The 18,975-nt window shown below is 40.8% G+C and overlaps 1 protein-coding gene across 5 annotated transcripts in view; it reads left to right on the top strand.

Moving 5' to 3' along the window:
• The first annotated feature begins 517 nt into the window (after positions 1-517).
• KIAA0586 (KIAA0586 ortholog) overlaps positions 518-18,975 on the top strand; it is a 73,571-nt gene continuing 55,113 nt past the window's right edge. For 4 of the 5 annotated variants that reach the window (XR_009114601.1, XR_009114600.1, XM_058026739.1 and 1 more), the window contains exons 1-15: positions 518-1,085; positions 2,078-2,154; positions 2,725-2,794; positions 3,964-4,030; positions 4,295-4,472; positions 4,866-5,099; positions 5,701-5,869; positions 6,664-6,843; positions 7,630-7,750; positions 8,670-8,802; positions 10,116-10,157; positions 11,474-11,700; positions 14,029-14,101; positions 14,481-14,738; positions 14,913-15,087. Coding sequence is in view for 2 of the 5 variants with exons in the window: in XM_058026739.1 (XP_057882722.1) it covers positions 818-1,085; positions 2,078-2,154; positions 2,725-2,794; positions 3,964-4,030; positions 4,295-4,472; positions 4,866-5,099; positions 5,701-5,869; positions 6,664-6,843; positions 7,630-7,750; positions 8,670-8,802; positions 10,116-10,157; positions 11,474-11,700; positions 14,029-14,101; positions 14,481-14,738; positions 14,913-15,087 (2,272 nt within the window). In the remaining 3 variants the exon portion in view is untranslated. The remainder of the gene's footprint in view (positions 1,086-2,077; positions 2,155-2,724; positions 2,795-3,963; positions 4,031-4,294; positions 4,473-4,865; positions 5,100-5,700; positions 5,870-6,663; positions 6,844-7,629; positions 7,751-8,669; positions 8,803-10,115; positions 10,158-11,473; positions 11,701-14,028; positions 14,102-14,480; positions 14,739-14,912; positions 15,088-18,975) is intronic. The other variant, XR_009114602.1, reaches the window with a different exon arrangement.

The raw sequence follows: 18,975 nt of genomic DNA, 5'->3' as shown, positions 1-18,975 counted from the left end.
CACAGAACCGGGCGAATCGGCCGCGCGCGGAGCCGCCGCTCGATTTACCCTCCCGGGCCCGCGCGTTTCCCGCCGGACGCCGTTGAGGGGAGGACCCCGCGCGTTTCCCGCCGGACGCCGGGTAAGGGGACGCCGTGGCCATGGCACCGCGCGCTTCCGGTGCCGCCGGCCGGGCCGGGACAGCGGGAACGGGGCCGGGATAGGGGGAACGGGGCCAGGACAGCGGGAACGGGGCCGGGACAGCGGGAACGGGGCCGGGATAGCGGGAACGGGGCCGGGACAGCGGGAACGGGGCCGGGACAGCGGGAACGGGGCCGAGACAGCGGGAACGGGGCCGGGATAGGGGGAACGGGGCCGGGATAGGGGGAACGGGGCCGGGACAGCGGGAACGGGGCCGGGACAGCGGGAACGGGGCTAGGACAGCGAGAACGGGGCCGGGATAGCGGGAACAGGGCTGGGATAGGGGGAACGGGACCGCGACCGGGACAGCGAGATCAGGGCTAGGATAGGTGGAACGGGGCTGGGACAGCGGGAACGGAGCCCGGATAGCGAGATCGGGGCCGGGGTAGCGGGATCGGTGCTGGGACAGCGGGATGGGAGCCGGGATACCAGGAACGGGACCGGGACGAGACCAGGGAACGGGAGCGGCAACGAGACTAGGACAGTGAGAACGGGACCGGGACAGCGGGATCGGAGCCGGGATTAGGGCCGGCACAGCGGGAGCGAGCGGTGCTCTCTCAGGGTCGGCAGCCGCGGGAGGGAAGCGGAGCCCCGGGGCCCTTAGCACTGTCCCGGCTCCGTTCCCGTTGCCGGCCCCATGGAGGCGGAGAGCGGCTCGGGCGGCAGCCGGGACTCGCTGGGCAGCCTGACGGCGGCCGAGGTGCTGGTGCGCTCCACGGCGGCCCGCAGGGAGCAGCCCCCGCCCGGCGGCCGCTCACGGAAGGCGCCGGGGCCGGCGGCCGTGCAGAAGCTCCGGGCCGGGGGCTCGCCCTGCCCCGCGGAGCCGGCTGCGGACGGAGCTCCCCGCGTTGCCCGGGCCCCGAGCGGCACCGGCGCCACCCGCGACTCCCCCGGAGCCGCCTCAGGTGCGTCCGGGAGCGGCGGGTGCAGCACGGACGCTGAGAAGCGATTTCAGCCACGGAGAAGTTCTGTAATTGAGGGATCTCTGCGTTCTCAGCTGGCAGCAGGGTTTGTTTTCCCGAGCTGTTCTGCACATGAGGGCACGGGGGCCCTGGCACAGGTGCCCACAGGAGCTGTGGGTGCCCCTGGATCCCTGCAAATGTTCCAGGCCAGCTTGGATGGGGCTTGGAGCACCCTGGGGCAGTGGAAGTTGTCCCTCTCCATGGGGGCAGGGATGGTTAATCACTGTTAAACATCCCTAGTTAAAGGATGTGATGTCTTAGGGTTTAGCTTTTCTATTTTTCAGATTCTATTCTGCTTTAGTGTGTGGGTCTGGGCTTCATATTAGGGGATGGTGAACTCTCTGCACAGAGCAGGGAGACAAAACAATTCCTGCTCCAGCTGGGGACCAAGGACAAATGATCCAAATCTCAGCTCCAAGAGCACAATGTTGACTAAAGAGAGAAAAACAAAAAGGATGGGACTTTAAAACCTAAAGCTGGAATTGGACAATTAACTCCAATATGCTAATGTACCAGAACTATAAAAGTGAGTGACCCCATGAGCTGTGGTCCATTTTTGTGGCCATTTTGGGTTCACCTGGGGTGTAGCCCTGGCTGAGCTCTTGTGCTGCCCAAGGTGGATCTATTTGAGGCCTCTTAATAAATCCCTACTTTATTCTTTAACTCTATCCAGCCTCTGTTCTAGGTCAGCCTTCATAGGGCATCAGTTGTTTAATAATGTTCTGTTTTTCAGAGGTTCCCCCATGCTGTTAATCGAATTTCTCATTCAGACTCACAGAATTCATTTGATGTTTTTAAGCTTCAGCTCAATCTCTGTGCTCATTTGTGTTATGAGGGTTGTGATGTTTAGGCATTCAGAGATAAGGGAAATGTGGAGCTGTACAGAAAACGCACCACAAGTGATTCTGACCACAGTAAAACTGCTTTTATTTTAGGAGTCCTAAGCACCAAAGCATATCCAGAACACCTGCTGCCAGTTGAAAATTCTGTGCCCATGTTTTTATCCCAAAAGGTAAGAAAAGCTGCTGCTCCCTCTTGCAATCCTAAGCTAAGAGAACACTGCTTTCTTCAAAAACTGTAGCTCCTCTAAAATCAGCGCAAGATTTTGGCTCAGCCTCTGCACCACAGCTGTGCAGCTGCTTTTTCTCTTTGAGCTGCTGCTGCTGTGATATTATTGCTGGTGCTTTTGGAGGGGCTTTAACACTGAATTCTCTGTCTGCTTCATTCTCTGTGCGTGAGCAATCCTGAACTATCCAAGTTTAGCAACTTCTCTAAACTTCAGCAGGTACAGTTTCACTACTGCCTCTTTAGCCATAAATGAGGAAAATAAACTTATTTAGCATGTAGAATACATGGTTTCGATTTTATTTGTGTTTGTGGAGTTTTAGTCCCTAAAATGCCATGGGAGTTCTTGCCAGCAATGTCCAGACCCTTCTGTGGCAGAAGTCTTGTCATGTTTTGTGGCAAGACTTTGTGCTGCTGTGTGCAAATGGTTCCCTTTGTGTGCTCAGCAATTCCCTCTGCCTCTAAAATTTTGGCTACAGAGGCTTTGATCTCTCCTTTTTCTGCTCTTGTTCTGAAGGATCCTCCTAAAGAAGCTCCAGCAGAAAATGGTCCTTTGGTGCTTCTGGAAAATAGCAGAGGACCTGAAGGTAAAACACACCAATCACCTTTTTTTTTGTAAGGAGATTGATTAATTAAAGGAATAGGGAGCTTTTAGGTTTTTTTTTTTTGTTGTTGTTGTTTTTTTTTTTTTGTTTTTTTGTTTTTTTTTTTTTTTTGTTTTTGTTTTGTTTTGTTTTTTTGGGTTTTTTTTTCATTATAGAAACTTCTGAATGAAAATATTCAAAGATTGCTGTGATAAAAAGATGATGATTGTAACAAACATTCTTTAATTTTGCAAATTTTATCTGATTCTTGCTGGCATTGCATTTTTTAAATTAACTGAGTGGGACTTCTGCCAGTGTGCCAGAGTTGAGATTCCTTTTGTTAACCAAATATTCATGTTTCTGAGTAGACAATCTGGGGAAGGGGCTTGTTTTGATCAACTTTCCTCTTGTGAATTATTGTACTACAAAGGTGTGTTTTTCTTCAAGCAACCTGTACCAAAAAAGTGTATTTGTAATCCTTAAGAATCCTAGAAATCACAATGTCAGTGTCTTTTCCTTTAATTGCTGAATCTGCCAATTTCAATCAGATTTAGGGAAGTGAAGGCTTTTTAAAGAAAACACTCTTATGGAGGTTTCTTGGATATCTTGAGCTGTGTAAAGGAGAAAAAATACAAATCAATACTCTAGTTAAGACCAAAAATCAGAACTTTTACACTCACAGGCTGCAGCTGCCTGACTTACCAACATTTGCTTCCTCTGCCCAGCAAACAGTGGGTGAAGGAGAGCCTGCAATGCTTTTAGTGTGATTTCCACCTATTAAGTAAATTTATTGTAATTTGTGATGCTGGTAGGGAAATACTCTTTCTGGGGTTTTCTTTTTTCAAGTCAGAATTTGCAGCATTTTATTGACTGGGTTGTCTGAGCTGTAGTTACCATTGAGAACTTACTCACCATTATTGGACTTTATTGATAGCAGCAATCAATGCTATGAAAATTGTGTTAAATGAAGCCTGCTCTTACTCTTACCATTATTTAAATTTTCTGCTTACTGAAAGGAAACAATTTGTTGTTGCAATAGATGATGTGCTTCCTGCAGGCAACAGATTCTTCACAGCAAAATTAAATGTATTGAAATAATATTTTATCTCTTCCTGTGAAATAGACATTTTGTGTCAATTATCTCAACAAAGGATGTTTGTCCTTCCCCACAGATGATGTTTTTATTTCCCAGTATGCTACTGGCCAGAAGGAGGCTCTGAGAGCAGTATTAATGCAAAAGTGAGTGTGAATTGTTGTTGGAGTCTGAGCTGTTCTGTTTCTTTACAACTACACCACTTCAGCTTTTTGCCAAAATGAACTTACAGTTCTCTGTCAGTTTTCTGTGTATGAAAGTGTTTTCAGTGTTTCACTCCTTGGAGTATCTTGTGCCAAAACTCCCAGGAGAAATGCTTATACAGTGATATCAGTGCTGTGTGTGGGAAATACTTGCTTGGAGGAGATATGAAGAAGATGCTGTTTACAGGCACATTTTTATTTTTCTAGAACTCAGGTTATTCCTGTTCACAAGGAGGTGAAGGTGCAGCTCTTGGGAAGTGCCCCCACAGAGAAAAGGGAAGGTGCTGGCAGTGACACCAGGTCAGCAGCCAGGGAAGTGGAGTCTGCAACAACCATTGCAGCAGCCACTGCTGCTGCCATTGCCAGCACAGCTCCACTCCTCAAGGTCAGTGGGAGCAGCAGTTCTTTGTCCTCTTAAAATACTCAATGTTCCAAAAAGCCTGAAACTGTTCATTGTAGCTCCAGAGAGCCTGAATGTGTCTGCTCACTGCTTTGTGTGTTTGTCACCTCACACTTGCTGACCAATATACCAGAGGGAACTAATTTGGTTTCAACTAAATGGGCAGAAGACAGAGACCATTTATTTAATTTATCTGTTTTATTTAGAAATTCACAATATTGCTAAACCACCAAAAGTTTAAAGCTAAATAGAATTTTGTTTCTTTTGGGATGCAAATCGAGGATTCTGTGAAGGATGTTTTGTTCTTTTGATGCTCACGCATCTAAAATAATGAGGTTTCCCACCCCCCTTCCCTTTTTTCTTAATTATTTCTTGCAGATTCAAAATGATTTGGAAGAAAAAATGAACACAGTTTCAGAACTGCTTCAGAAACTGCAGGAGACAGACAGGCAGCTGCAACGAGCATCTGAGCAGCAAAAAAATACAAAGGCTCAACATGAGGAGCCCCACTACCAGCAGAGAGTCAGTGAGCTTGAAAAAGAAATTAATTCTTTCATGGTGCAAAGGATTCAGCACCTGGAAAAGCTACAGGAGCAACAAATGAATATTCAGGTTAATAATTTCTTCTGTGTCTGAGTATTGTAATAATTTGCATTGTTTTTTAGTATTAGAAAGAAAGAAAGTTCAGTGGAAGTGGATCAAAGGAAGTGAAAGCAGTTAGCAGTGAGGAAGACACTGAGAGGTGGAACATGTGCAGAGAAGGGCAGTGGAGCTGGGGAAGGGTCTGGAGGCCCAGGAATGGCTGAGGGAGCTGGGAAGGGGCTCAGCCTGGAGAAAAAGAGGCTCAGGAGGGACCCTGTGGCTCTGCACAAGTCCCTGCCAGGAGGGTGGGGCTGGTGCAGGCTGGGCTCTGCTCCCAGGGAAGCAGGGGCAGGACAAGGGGAAATGGCCTCAAGCTGCACCAGGGTAAGTTTGGGTTGGGTGTCAGGGAAATTCTTCACTGAAGGGCTGTCAGACATTGGAACATGCACAGGGCAGTGGTGGAGTCACCATCCCTGGAAGTGTTCAGAAATCATGGATTTCCAAGCCCTGGAAGACTTGGTTTGGTGGGGAACATGGTGGTGCTGGGAGACTTGGTAATCTAAAAGCTCTTTTTAACCTTAACAATTCTGTGATTCACTGACCAGAAACACTCTGTGCTTTTGTGTCCCAGTCCCACCTCATCAGCTCTGCAGTGAACACCCGTGGCCTGCAGCAGGGTCCTGTGCCTGCCCCTGGGCCCCTGGCAGGGCACTGGGAGAAGCCAGAGCAGAGACCTCTCACTAATGAAGCACCTTCAGCTCACAGGGGTTTGTTCCCTGCCAATGCTGCACCTGCCCAAGGTGGGGACAAATTCTTATTTTCACTGTTAGTTTTGCATTAATTTGGTGTCCATTAATATTGGATTGTGCATCACATCAGTAATGAGTAGTAAATATTTCTTCTGTGTAATTTGTTTTATTGCTCTTTGTAATTTTTCTGACATTCTGAAGATGTTCCAGCATCTTCCAGTTTAAATTAAAGTGAGACTTTTGATTTACTGAAGTCTGCACCAGGACAGGCATGGACTTAAAATAATCTTATTGCAACATAATCTGTGTGGAAGCCTGTGACAAACTACAGTGGGCTTGGGGTTTTTTTTTTAATCCCCTTATGATAGCAGTCAGAAGTATGAAATTTTCTTCCTTTACTTAACTAATGCAGTAATTCTTTGCATTTTTGTACAGAATTTATAGATCTGGCATGGGGTTTTTTCCTAGGTATTTCTTTTTCCTATATATTTTTTTCTTAGGGACTGCTAGTGCAAGTAGTGATAGGACAAGGGGGAATGGCTCCAAACTGAAGGAATGTAGGTTTAGATTAGATGCCAGGAAGAAATTCTTGTGAGGGTGCTGAGGCCCTGGCACAGGGTGCCCAGAGCAGCTGTGGCTGCCCCTGGATCCCTGGAAATGTTCCAGGCCAGGTTAGACAGGTCTTGGAGCAACCTGGGACAGTGCAAGGTGTCCCTGCCATGGCAGGGGGTTGGAACTGGATGATCTTTAAAGTTCCTTCCAACCCAAACCACTCTGTGATTCTATGATATAATTTCTTGTAAAGGAAATTGTCAACCTATTTAAATAACTTTATTTATTTTTAGTGTTCCCTGAAGCATATTCAAGCAATTTTCCAAGTCAAGGGGCTCATACACAAAAATCTCCTCTAAAGACACCAGTTCCTCGAAGATATGCTCCAGAACCTGTACCCAAAAATGGGAAAATCTCAGAGAAAGAAAACCCTGTAGTAGAAAAAGAAAATATTCCCAAACCTCCAAGAGAAGGTATTGTCCTCCACTGGCCTAACCTGGTGGTTACTTTGTGTATTCCTCACCTTTTCTGGCCTTTTCTGTTGAGCTGCTGTCACTTAAATGCATATATTGAGAATATTTGCAATCTACATTTGGGAAGGGTTAGTTTTGTGTATAAGTCACTCATAAGTAACTAAAGACTTAAAGACAATGCTGATTTAATCAGTCCTATTTAAGCAGGACTGCTCACTGAAATATTGTTTCAAAGTCAAGTTTCAGGAAGATGAGACAGAATAATGTAAAACTTGAGAGCTGCTCAATAACTTTGTCATTATTATTGGTTAAATTGAATTTTTATTTTTTTTTCATGGGTCCACAAGGTCTCTGGGTTATTGTATTGAAAGCAGCAGATGTAAAGCAAATGGAAAGTAATTTTCTTTTGCTGCTTTTGATCAGGTTCTGTCTCTGTTACAAAGCTGTCAGGTGTTCCTGTTGTTCAGTGGGTCCAGGAATAAATGAAACAAGACAAAAGAAGAATCATGCTGTCCATAATGTCACATATTTGTTTACAGTAACTCAGTTCATTGCCATCTCAGCTCCATCTAGCTTTGCTAATTTAAAGCAATCTCAGAGAGACAGATTAGTGTGAGTGGTTTTAAGTGACTTGCCTTATCTGAAATAGATCTATATATTTAAATCTAAAAATATTTTACTCTCCTTGGTGAGTATAGTGAAATACCTGGAAAGGAAAAGAAAATATTAAATATATTGAACTAACTTAACTTTCTTTTTTTTCTGCTTCATTTCACTGCATTGTAGGTGAAGGGAAAGCTCTGGAACATGTTTTGAATTCTCAAGAAACACCACTAAAGCAAACTGAATTTTCCAAGAAGACAGGATCGAACAGCAATGAAAGCTACAAGAATGCTGAGAAAGACAGGTGGATAAACACAACAATCCAAAGCTGAGGGGGAGTTTGTGTTTCAGTGAAATTGAGAGAGGTGCATTACACACTGATGGTGTAGCAGTCCCTGTGTGCTCCTGCAGGCTGGCACAGCTGTGCTGGAATATTTCTGGCTTTGCATCACTTTTGGCAGGGCCTGAGGGAATGGCTGGAGCTGTGCCAGGGTGGGTTTGGGTTGGATTTCAGGAAAGGTTCTTCCCCCAGAGGGTGCTGGCACTGCCCAGGGAATGGGCACAGCCCCAGGCTTGGCAGAGTTCAGAGTCTGGACAATGCCCCCAGGACAGGGTGGCATTGTTGGGGAGTTGGACTCGATCCTCGTGGGTCCCTTCCAGTGTAATATTCCAGAATTCTGTGTTCCTGTTGAACTGCAGGCAGATGAGGGCTGTTGCCAAGGACAGCTCACAACACCTTCCTCAGAGGTCAGCAGGTTGCTCTTGGAGTGTTTTGCAGGAGCAGCATCCACCTAACAATCCTTAAGATTTAAAATGGGTGGAAAAATGTTCTTAGCCACGCAGTCTGAAGCATATTTTCCTCAGGCAATAATGTAAAGTTATAATTTCATTAACACAGTGAGAAGCTTCTCATATGTGCTGTCTAATTAAGAACAGTGTGCACAAAAATGTTAATTGCTTCAAATGGAAAGATATCCAAAATTTAAGTGTTGCTCTATTAGATGTAATTTCACTATTGAAAATAAAAGGATTGTGCTGAAGGTGTTAAGGGGTAAACAGAAAACCCAATACCCTCTGTGTAACTTCAGATGCAAATCAAGTTCCAGTTTATCTGAAAGTTTTGTACTTGCACTGTAAATTCCTGCTTGGTTTCGTAGTTGAATCTTTTCTTGGGCCTCCTCAGGAGTGATGAGAAGTGTAACCAGGAGTGTTTCTCCCCTCAGATACAAAGCTTTGCCTGCAATCTTATTTCCCACTTTGGAAAGGTACAATTCAATTGAGAAAACAGTGCAAAAAGCAGATGATCTACTTCAAGATCTTGGCAAGTTGAGAAGAGAAATGCACAATATTCTGCAGGTAAAGTCAACCTAATCACAGTGAGCAGGGGTTTGAAAAAGGGGAGTAAAAAATGTGGAGAAAACCATGGAGGTCTGGAGGTTTACAATTAATTGAAATATTGGAGTCTCTGTGTGGGGAAGAGCTTTCAGCCTGAATAATGCTCTGGCTGTGCAATGGACTCTGACTGCCATTGTGCCAGACATAAAATAGGTGAGAGAGAGAGGGAAGGACAGAAAGAGAAAAAAAGAAGTTTGTTTATTTGTTTATTTAAAGGTTTTGGACGTTTTCAGTGCCTGTTCTCTGCAGAGCTGATATAATTTTCCCATTTGGGAAAGAACAATGTTCCATTTATCCCCAGTTAGCTTCAGGGCTGATTTAAGCATTTCCTTTCTCATTTTGCCACTTTTTTTTTTTTTTTTTTTTTTTTTTTATTGAGTGTTTTTTCCAAGGAATTGCCTGGCATAGAATCCTTGTGCTGTTTCTTGTGCTAATGATTTTGTGCTTTTGGGGGTGCAAGACCTGCTTCTGTGCTGGCAACATGGAGCTTTTCACAACTGAGGCTTTTATCTCTTAACCTGGTGCCTTTCCTGGCTCCACCTGTAATTTTGTGATCCTTTCTGTCCTTGTCAATATACACAGTGAGAAAGGAAAAAAAAAAAAGTGAAAATTCACCTCTGTGAATTGGCTTGAAATGTAATAGCTTTCATTTCTGTGGTTGGAAGTTTCAACTTGCATATTTCCCTTAAAAATCTTTTGTATTACCTGCTGGTTTTTGTTGCTATAACTGTAGAAAAGGCAGCTTAATTTGTTATACAGTATAGCTGATGTATTTTTTATAGATTTTGTAACACTTTGTGGATTTTACATTTAACTATTCTTACTAGGAATGGAAAAAGGTGTCCCTGAGGTTGCAAATATTTTCTTACCACTGTTGGTAAAAACTTAAACAAGTAACATACTTTAATACAGGCAACAGAACAAGATGAGATGGGATAAGGGATGGGAGAAGGACACAGTCACAGAAATTATTTGCAATCTCTCTTATGAAAAAAATCAATAGAAAGAGATGTGGTGACTTAGCAAATGGAGAGTTGGGTCAATTAAACACAGCTACTGACTCTTCATCACTGAGAGGTTTGTAGAGTGATAAAATGTTACATTTTTGGCTAAATGAGAACCCAGCTCTGTCATAAAGCCAAGGTGTGAGTTAGCTGAGGACAGAAGGTGGTGCTCTAACCCAAGGAATTCATTGTGGCCAGAGAAAAAACTAATCCAGTATCTCCTGTGGATTTTACCTTCAAGTTTCAACAGCTCTTCTTCTGTCTTTTTAGGAAGCAAGTTCATGGAAAACTGACATGACTGATCTTATTAAAGTACGAAATTGAAATTTTTACGTGTGCTTCTTTTGTGGGTTTTGGCTTTTCTATGAAGTGCTCTAATGCTGAAGCAGTTTTGAGTGTGTTTGCAATGAAACATCACAGCCTGCCTGTGGCACACCTGGATGTTTGTTAAAGGATTGCTCTTGCACAGATCACACTCCTCCTGTCTGGCTCAGTGCCAGCAAATCCTTGAGGGGATAATGTCAGGAGGAAGCTGCTGTGTCACACTGGCACTGTGGGGGCTGCTGCTACCAGCATTTTTTACAGATTTAACAGATCCAGTTGCCCTTTCATGATCTGAGTCTCACTGCATCATTTTACAATTTATCATGTATCTGTATTTCTTACCTGTCTTACTGAGTTAGTATTTGTCCAAAAATTTCATTTAAAAATGAAAGCCTATACAAAACTAATAAATAATTTGGTATAGTGTCTTTTAATCACCAGGCCAAAACCAAGGTTCTGGGATCAGAGTGTAGATTCCTGTTTTGTTATGGCATTGTGGCAGTATTGAACATAAACTTTTGTTTAATTCTGATTTGACAAAAAGTAGCCTTAAAGCCAAAACTGAATTGTGATCTGTGAGATTTTTCTGTGCATGCAGTTGATGTTTTCATAGTCTGGGCATTTTGGTTTTGGTTTGAGGTGTTTTTTTAATGTACATTTATCCCTTTGAAATATTTTTACTGTTTGATGAAGTTTTCATGGGCCCCTGGGTTTTTCCTCAGGAGTGTGAGAACGAATGTGAGAACTTGTTTCCTGTGTTTGTGTCCCTTTCTTTTGTACTTAGCAGCTAATTTATGCTCGATTTTTATCTCTGGAAAAGGGTTCTGCAAAGTGAGAGTCTTCATTGTTCCTTCTGAAAAGTGAAAATGAGTGAAAGAGGATCAAGGGGCTGCTGTGGGATTTATCTTCTTAAAACTTACAAGTATTGCTCGCTGTTTCTTGGGGGTAGATTGATGCCAAACAAGTGCATATATTTAGAGGACTTGGGCTTTTATTAGGCTCTTAATTATATTTAATTGCTGTTACATGGAGAGATTTGCTTCATGTATCTAATTGCCATCTTTTCACATGCTTATTAGCCTCATTAGCATTGCCTCCCATACTTCCCATCCTTTCCCATTTGAGATCTTTTGGATGTCTTTCACTTCTCTAAATATATTTGCAACATAATGAAGGTCCTTGAGTAATTGAAGTTGCTGATAGTGCCCACGGGCAGGATTTCATGTGATGCCACTGATGTGATAACAGATTAATAGGAAATTACAATCTTTGATTAAAAACTAGTGCTTCTGTTTCAATTTTAGACAAAAATTTTTCCTGTTGCGCTTGATCCTCCTGAACATCATCCAGTCAGCAAACCATCCATCCTTCAAAACGTCCAAGTGCCAAAGTCTATCCTGACAGATGCTGAAAGGATTTTGAGAGGAGTGCAGAACAGTAAAAAAGTCCTTGAGGAGAATCTGGAAGCTGTTACTCATGCACAGGATGGAGATGCCTTGTATGCTTTCAGCGACTCCTTGACTACAGACAGGTCAGACCCTGCAATTCAGTGCTTTGGGAGATTGATGTTTGCAAATCTGGGCATTGAAGAACTTGTGTTCTTCCCTGAAAAAAGCATTTATTGGCTCTTGCGAGCAATCATTGTCTGATTCTTGAAATTCAGATGTTTTTCAGCCCTTATGATGTGAACTGATTTTTGTCAGGTACCTAAATCTGATTTCTGAGGATTTATCAGCTGGACAAACTGCTCTGCTGCCAGGGCATGTAACTGTTTCCATACCAACCTGCATTAAAAAGAAAATTGAATCCTAATTTAGTTATTCAGAGCAGAAGAGACTTCATAAGCCTGTAAATTTACAGAATTTAATCACCTCACACAACAGATCTTTGGCTTTTGAACTTTTGCTTTGTTAGTTGTGTTAAATACTCCTACTTGGAGTATCATAATGGAAGTTTTCTATGAAAATCATAGTGGAAATTTTCTATTAAAATCATAATGGAAATATTCTATAAAAATACAATCTAAACTTGCATTTTCCTGAGGAAGGTAAATATTCTCTATGTATAAGGGTTTTTTTTTGAGACATGTTACCTGCCCTCATTATCTTTTAGAGGATGTAGTAATTTGTCACCTGCTTTTTTGTTAAGTTGGAATATTTTTGTTTTGTTGTTTTTTCAGTTCTGATCAAAGTAGGAAGTGACTCATGGCTGCCTCTTATTCCTAAAATATTTGTAGTAATGTCAGTATTTACCAGCAGGGAGTGAGGTTTGCAGGTGGCACCATACAAGAAGAGATTTGGGGTTGGGTCTGGTGCCTTTTGGGGAGTGTAGATTTATTGGCTCTTGCTAGCAATCATTGTCTGATTCTTGAAATTCAGATGTTTTTCAAGCCTTGTGGTGTGAACTGATTTTTGTCAGGTACCTAAATCTGATTTCTGAGGATTTATCATGTGGACAAACTGCTCTGCTGCCAGGGCATGTAACTGTTTCCATACCAACCTGCATTAAAAAGAAAATTGAAGCCTAATTTAATTATTCAGAGCAGGAGAGACTTCATAAGCCTGTAAATTTACAGAATTTATCACCTCACACAACAGATCTTTGGCTTTTGAACTTTTGCTTTGTTAGTTGTGTTAAATACTCCTGCTTGGAGTATCATAATGGAAATTTTCTATGAAAATCATAGTGGAAATTTTCTATCAAAATCATAATGGCAATTTTCTATAAAAATACAATCTAAACTTGCATTTTCCTGAGGAAGGTAAATATTCTCTATGTATAAGGGTTTTTTTTGAGGCATGTTACCTGCCCTCATTATCTTTTAGAGGATGTAGTAATTTGTCACCTGCTTTTTTGTTAAGTTGTAATATTTTTGTTTTCTTGTTTTTTCAGTTTTGATCAAAGTAGAAAGTGAGTCATGGCTGCCTCTTATTCCTAAAATATTTATAATTATGTCAGTATTTACCAGCAGGGAGTGAGGTTTGCAGGTGGCACCATGCAAGAAGAGATTTGGGGTTGGGATTGGTGCCTTTTGGGGAGTGTAGATTTATTGGCTCTTGCTAGCAATCATTGTCTGATTCTTGAAATTCAGATGTTTTTCAAGCCTTGTGGTGTGAACTGATTTTTGTCAGATGCCTATATCTGATTTCTGAGGATTTATCATGTGGACAAACTGCTCTGCTGCCAGGGCATGTAACTGTTTCCATACCAACCTGCATTAAAAAGAAAATGGAAGCCTAATTTAATTATTCAAAGCAGAAGAGACTTCATAAGCCTGTAAATTTGCAGAATTTATCACCTCACAACAGATCTTTGGCTTTTGAACTTTTGCTTTGTTAGTTGTGTTAAATACTCCTGCTTGGAGTATCATAATGGAAATTTTCTATTAAAATCATAATGGCAATTTTCTATAAAAATACAATCTAAACTTGCATTTTCCTGAGGAAGGTAAATATTCTCTATGTATAAGGGTTTTTTTGAGGCATGTTACCTGCCCTCAATATCTTTTAGAGGATGTAGTAATTTGTCACCTGCTTTTTTGTTAAGTTGTAATATTTTTGTTTTGTTGTTTTTTCAGTTCTGATCAAAGTAGGAAGTGACTCATGGCTGCCTCTTATTCCTAAAATATTTGTAGTAATGTCAGTATTTACCAGCAGGGAGTGAGGTTTGCAGGTGGCACCATGCAAGAAGAGATTTGGGGTTGGGATTGGTGCCTTTTGGGGAGTGTAGAGGTGCAGAATCTCACTGTCTGTGCTCTCAACTTCTGTTTTTAGACCATTTAAAAGTCACTACTTTCCCAGGAACAAATGTGTGCAATTTGAGAAGCTCTGACCCAAATTGTTCCTTTCTTTTGTTTCAGAGATATCCTGGAAGAGATTCGTATCCGAAGAACTGTGGATGAGTGGATCAAGGCAATCAGTGAGGAAATCCAGGTAGGGCTGGAAAATGAGCTCAGATTTTTGTGAGTTCAGATTTTTGGTTTTTTCCACCTTGCCTTGTTCTTTCATGCCCACAGTAAAGTGATTTACTCACCTCTTGAAAATATGAGCAAGCTGCCTATGATTACTAGCATGCAAAATATATAGTAAAATAAATATAACAAATAAATAACAATAATAAAAATAAATACATAAATAATAAAATATTTTCCTCTGTTTTAAAGCTGTAGTTGTGTATTAAAAATCCCTGGTCTCACTTACTGGCTAACATGAAAAACAGGCCCTTTCTCAGAGTTTCAAAGTTATCCACACGTTCTGCTGATAGCCTTGAAGACAAAAATCTCCATTTATTATATTTACGTTCTCTATTTAGGCTGAAATGGCAAAAAATGATTCAGAACAAGAGAAACGTGATCAAAAAGCCCCAGGGAACAAGAAAGCCCAAAACCTCAGAGCTGTGAAAACCAAGAAGGAAACTAAAGAGAAAGCTGAAAACATCCAAGGAGGCTTGACAAAAAAGCTTCCACCTCCAGCTCAGCCATTGCAGAAGCAGGTGGAAGATAACATAAAGAAACAGAAGTTTAAAACTTACTTTTCTGAAAATGTGCAAAGCAAAGGAAAAACGGCAGATGTGAGTTGCCAAGCAGTTGGTTTCTTTTCTAGGAAAAAACTGTTCAGCATTGACATGAAAAATGGTGTGTGCAGGTTACTAATTCACAATGAAAGTGATAGCTCTATCCTGCTCCAATTTACATTAATGTAGAGTTGTAAACTGATTTTTTTTTTCCTTTTTGGTGTCCATCAGGGAGCTGTAGGTGGAACTGCAGTGGTGCAAAATGAAGATTTTCTGTCCCATGTTTATGGCAAACCCATTTACCACGGGCGCCGGAGCACGCTTAAGAAAGGGCCCTACCTAAAATTCAACTCTCCCTCTCCCAAATCTAAACTTGCCAGACCCAAACTGATAGAGACTGTTAGAGGTAAGTGATTCTTTGATGGGAACAAGGTGTTCCTTCCCTGTTTTTCTACCAAGAATTCCTTGTGGAAATGAATCTGTTGATTTTTAATTCAATATAAATCTTATGCAGTGGATTTTCAGAGAGGTGGTCACTGCCTCAGGTTGGTCAGGGCTTAAGAGGCATTTGGAAAATGCTTTTAATTTAATTTTTGGTCAGCCCTGAAGTGGTCAGGCAGTTGGACTAGATGCTTGTTGTAGGTCCTGTCCATTTGAAATAGTTTATTTCTGTTTAAGATCCTCTTTTCAAAACTAAAAAATATCAGAAGTTTTTCAACTTTGCTTAATGGGTCTCTCACTTATTTTAGATTGTCAAATAAATGCTTATTTCTAAATATGATAAATGTATTAGTATGTATTTATTGTTGTCCTAGATTTAGTGAGCTGAATTGCTAAAATTAGTCACAAGTTAGTGTGTTGAAAAATGAACTTAATTTTTGATAAATGTCACTGGGAGATGTATTTTTTGTGTCATGTTTATCCAGTGATTTTTCATTTAAATATTTAATTTGTTCAGAAATGTATTGAGACTTGAAAACTGAAGAAAATCTGATATTTAATTTCCTGTTTCTAATGCATCAATTGAAATATGAAAATTAAATAGATGGGGGTGAAGATTAAAATAGTAAAAGTTGTAATCAGAATCATTGGTTAAGTTCACTAAGTGCAAGTAACTCCTTTTTCTTCATTCAGTTGGAGTTATAAGCAGAGTAGAAATCCTTTCTGTGATAGCTTCTTAAGGTTATTTAATTGATAAAGGTTTTTAGTTGATTAATAATGAATTCTGTTCATTAGTTTAGTTGGCAAAGTGTTAGGATAAGAGGATCCTAATTTTCTAACCTATTAAAAATGTGTAAGAATAATTACAAAAGGAGATTATATGATATCTGACATAGGTCAGTGTAGATAAACTTCATCTAGAGTTAGTAATGTTTTTATTGGATCTGTTTTATTTCTTAATTACTTTTTCAAAACTTACCTGATTCTTAATGCAAAAATTGAGAATAACTGGTATTAAAGAAAAAACAGTGTGGATAATTTTACTGGGGAGAAATGACATGAAAAAGGATAAAGATGAAGGGAAAATGTGGAGATGGGAGAGAAGCTTAAAAGGAAGAGGGGGTTAAGGTGGTGGTGGGCACAAAGGAGTTAATAAAATGTACACCCATGGAAAAATATTAACTGGCTCCCTCCATGCTTCTTGCACTTAGGCTGTTGCTACCCATGCAGAGAAAATACACTTGATGCAGTCTTAAATGCCATGTTTTAAAATGCTGCCTGGGTTTTTATTACAGCTGTCAAAACATTACATTCTGTGTGAAATATGAGAGATTAACATCAGAAGGCAGCCAGTCACTGGGTGAAATCATGGTTTTAGGCCATTGCAGTGGATGGTGTAAAACATGTCTGTGTTTCTAAAGACAGGCAGTGCTGGGGTTTGAGGCTGGGGGTTTTATTATTATTATTACTACTATTATTATTATTACTCTTATTATAATATTTTAATTTTTTATTTTATTTATTTTAATACTATTGAGTAACCTGGTCTAGTGGAAGTTGTCCTTGCCCATGGCAGGGGGATGGAGCTGCTTAATCCTGAAGGTTTCTTCCAACCCAAACCCTTCTGTGATTCTGTGGTTATGATGTACATCACAGTGGCAAGTCCTCAAATTGTACAAGAATCTCTTGTTTGGCCTGACCTGGTCTTTATGGCACTTTCCTTACCTGTGCTCTGGAGCCCAGTCATGATCTGTGAAGAGAAAGTGTTATTGGTAGAAAATATTCACAATTCTCAGCACCCTCCTGGAAAATGTGGGTTATAGTCCTGGCAAAAACCTAGAAAACTTTTCAAAGCTCACAATTTTTTAAAAGGTGAGACCTTGTTACATGAAAACTGCCAGCCTTTTGACTTAGGTATTTTGTTTGCTTTCTCTTGAATGTTTTTTCTTTGGTGAAAAATAGTGTATCCTCTGCTATACTCACTTGAAGCATGATATAACACTGGTTTTGACTGTTAGCTCTGCTGTACACCCATAATTTAATTTATTCTGTATACATCTTTTTGAGTGAAATGTGTGCTAGTAAGCACTTAGGGCAGTAATAACAGTGACACAGTGACCACTAAGATTTGGATTGAGAACAGACACTTCTTTAAAAATATTTAATCAGCAGTTCTGCTTTTGCTGAGCCCTAATTGAATTTTCTTCTCTATTTATTGAGCTCTTGTCTTTTACAGAAGGTCATAACCTTTCCAGGAAGGCCAATTTCATCATTCCAGAAACAATATCTTGTAAAGTGGCAGAAAAGAGTGTCCCCCTCCCCAGTCAAATTATAACAAATAGATCATTTGATCATTTGAAACCACCAGTTGGAATTCAGTGAAATGAAAGGTTCTGAGCAGTTGGAATGAGCTGCTCCTGTGCTTCAGCTTTTTTCTGTTGGGTGCAAATAGAAATGAAAGGGAAAGCTGGATCAATGCTGCCTTCAATCTTGCAGAACTCCTGTGTGTGACAAACAGCTTCAAAGCTCTTTGCTGGAAAACACAGAGTGAACTCTGGATAGCCTTTTGCCAGAGTGCTTCCCTTCCAAGCCATGAAGTCATGCTGCAGAGAAAAACCTGGGTTTGCAGCAGTAAAGCCACCATAAAATTTGTTTCTCTATGTAATATCACACTGGAGTTATGGGAATTTATGGTTTTGTCTCTATCCTGACAGTAAATAAAATAAGACACCTCCTGGTGTTCTTATCTGAGGGAAAATTGGAATTTTTTGCACGTTGTGTATAGGAGCAGCACTCCAGTGTGTGTGTCCTGTTCCAAACTTTCTGATTTTAGCTGAGACTGATGTTTGTTTGATACTGGCATTATTTATCTTTGCCTCTTGGTAAGACTGTTGATCAAACTACTTCATTTTTGTCCTTTCCATGCCAATAAAATGGAAAAATAATCCCTGGTGTTTCACGTGGGTCTCACAAAGACAAAACACTTGAATCATTTTGGGGGCTGCTCTTCTGGAAGAATCTGGCAAAGCAAAGTATAAATAATATACTTTATGGCAAAGCAAAGTATAAATAATAAAATCAGGAACAGTTCTGTGCTCCTCTATAGGAGGAGTGTAAATAAAATGCACCAAGGTTGAATGAGCACCTCAAAGCACCGAGTTCTTAAAAAAAAACAAACAAAGAAGAGGTAATAGAAAAAAAAACAAACCAAGAAGGAAATAAACAAATCTCTTTGACATTGGTGAGTTCTTCCCTTCACAGACCTGCACCCACAGATTCCCTTCCTGGCCTTGATGTACCAGGTGACAAAGGCTTCAAAAGGTTGGAAATCTTTGGCCTTGGGTTTGATTGGCTGAAAAATCCAGACTTATTAAATGACTCTATTTTGTTAGAGCAGTCCACTGAGCTTGTTTTAAATTAGTGTTAGAATAAGGATGTTTATTTAAGACTGAAATGGCCATCTGGAGAGTCTCTTTTCAGTCATTTTATAACTCTCAACCATGTTCTTTGCAAATAAACTATGGTGACTAATGCTTAGTTTCTTATGGGAAGTTAGGAAGAAAATTCAACTAGCACTTTTATGAGTAAGAGATCATTTCTAAAAAAAAAGCTGGAATTATTTTCTTGCATAATATGAACTGATAAATACATGTAAAACACTGGTTTTTTTAAAGCTAAGTTTAATTAAATGTCTAGTTTCTGCCCAGTGCAAATAAACCTTGCAGGGAAAAATGAAAAGTTGCAAGCAATTAAAATGAGGTGCTGTGTGCGTACAGTACTTAATCATTCTCACTGAGAAAACCTTGTTTTTACAGGTTGGCAGCATTACAGATACTCTGCCAATTTCTGCTTT

The sequence above is a fragment of the Melospiza georgiana genome, chromosome 6 (assembly GCF_028018845.1).
Source record: "Melospiza georgiana isolate bMelGeo1 chromosome 6, bMelGeo1.pri, whole genome shotgun sequence".
In the NCBI taxonomy this organism is placed as follows: domain Eukaryota; kingdom Metazoa; phylum Chordata; class Aves; order Passeriformes; family Passerellidae; genus Melospiza; species Melospiza georgiana.
The sequence above is the reverse complement of the archived record's forward strand: the minus strand, read 5'-3'. Positions and strand labels throughout refer to the sequence as shown.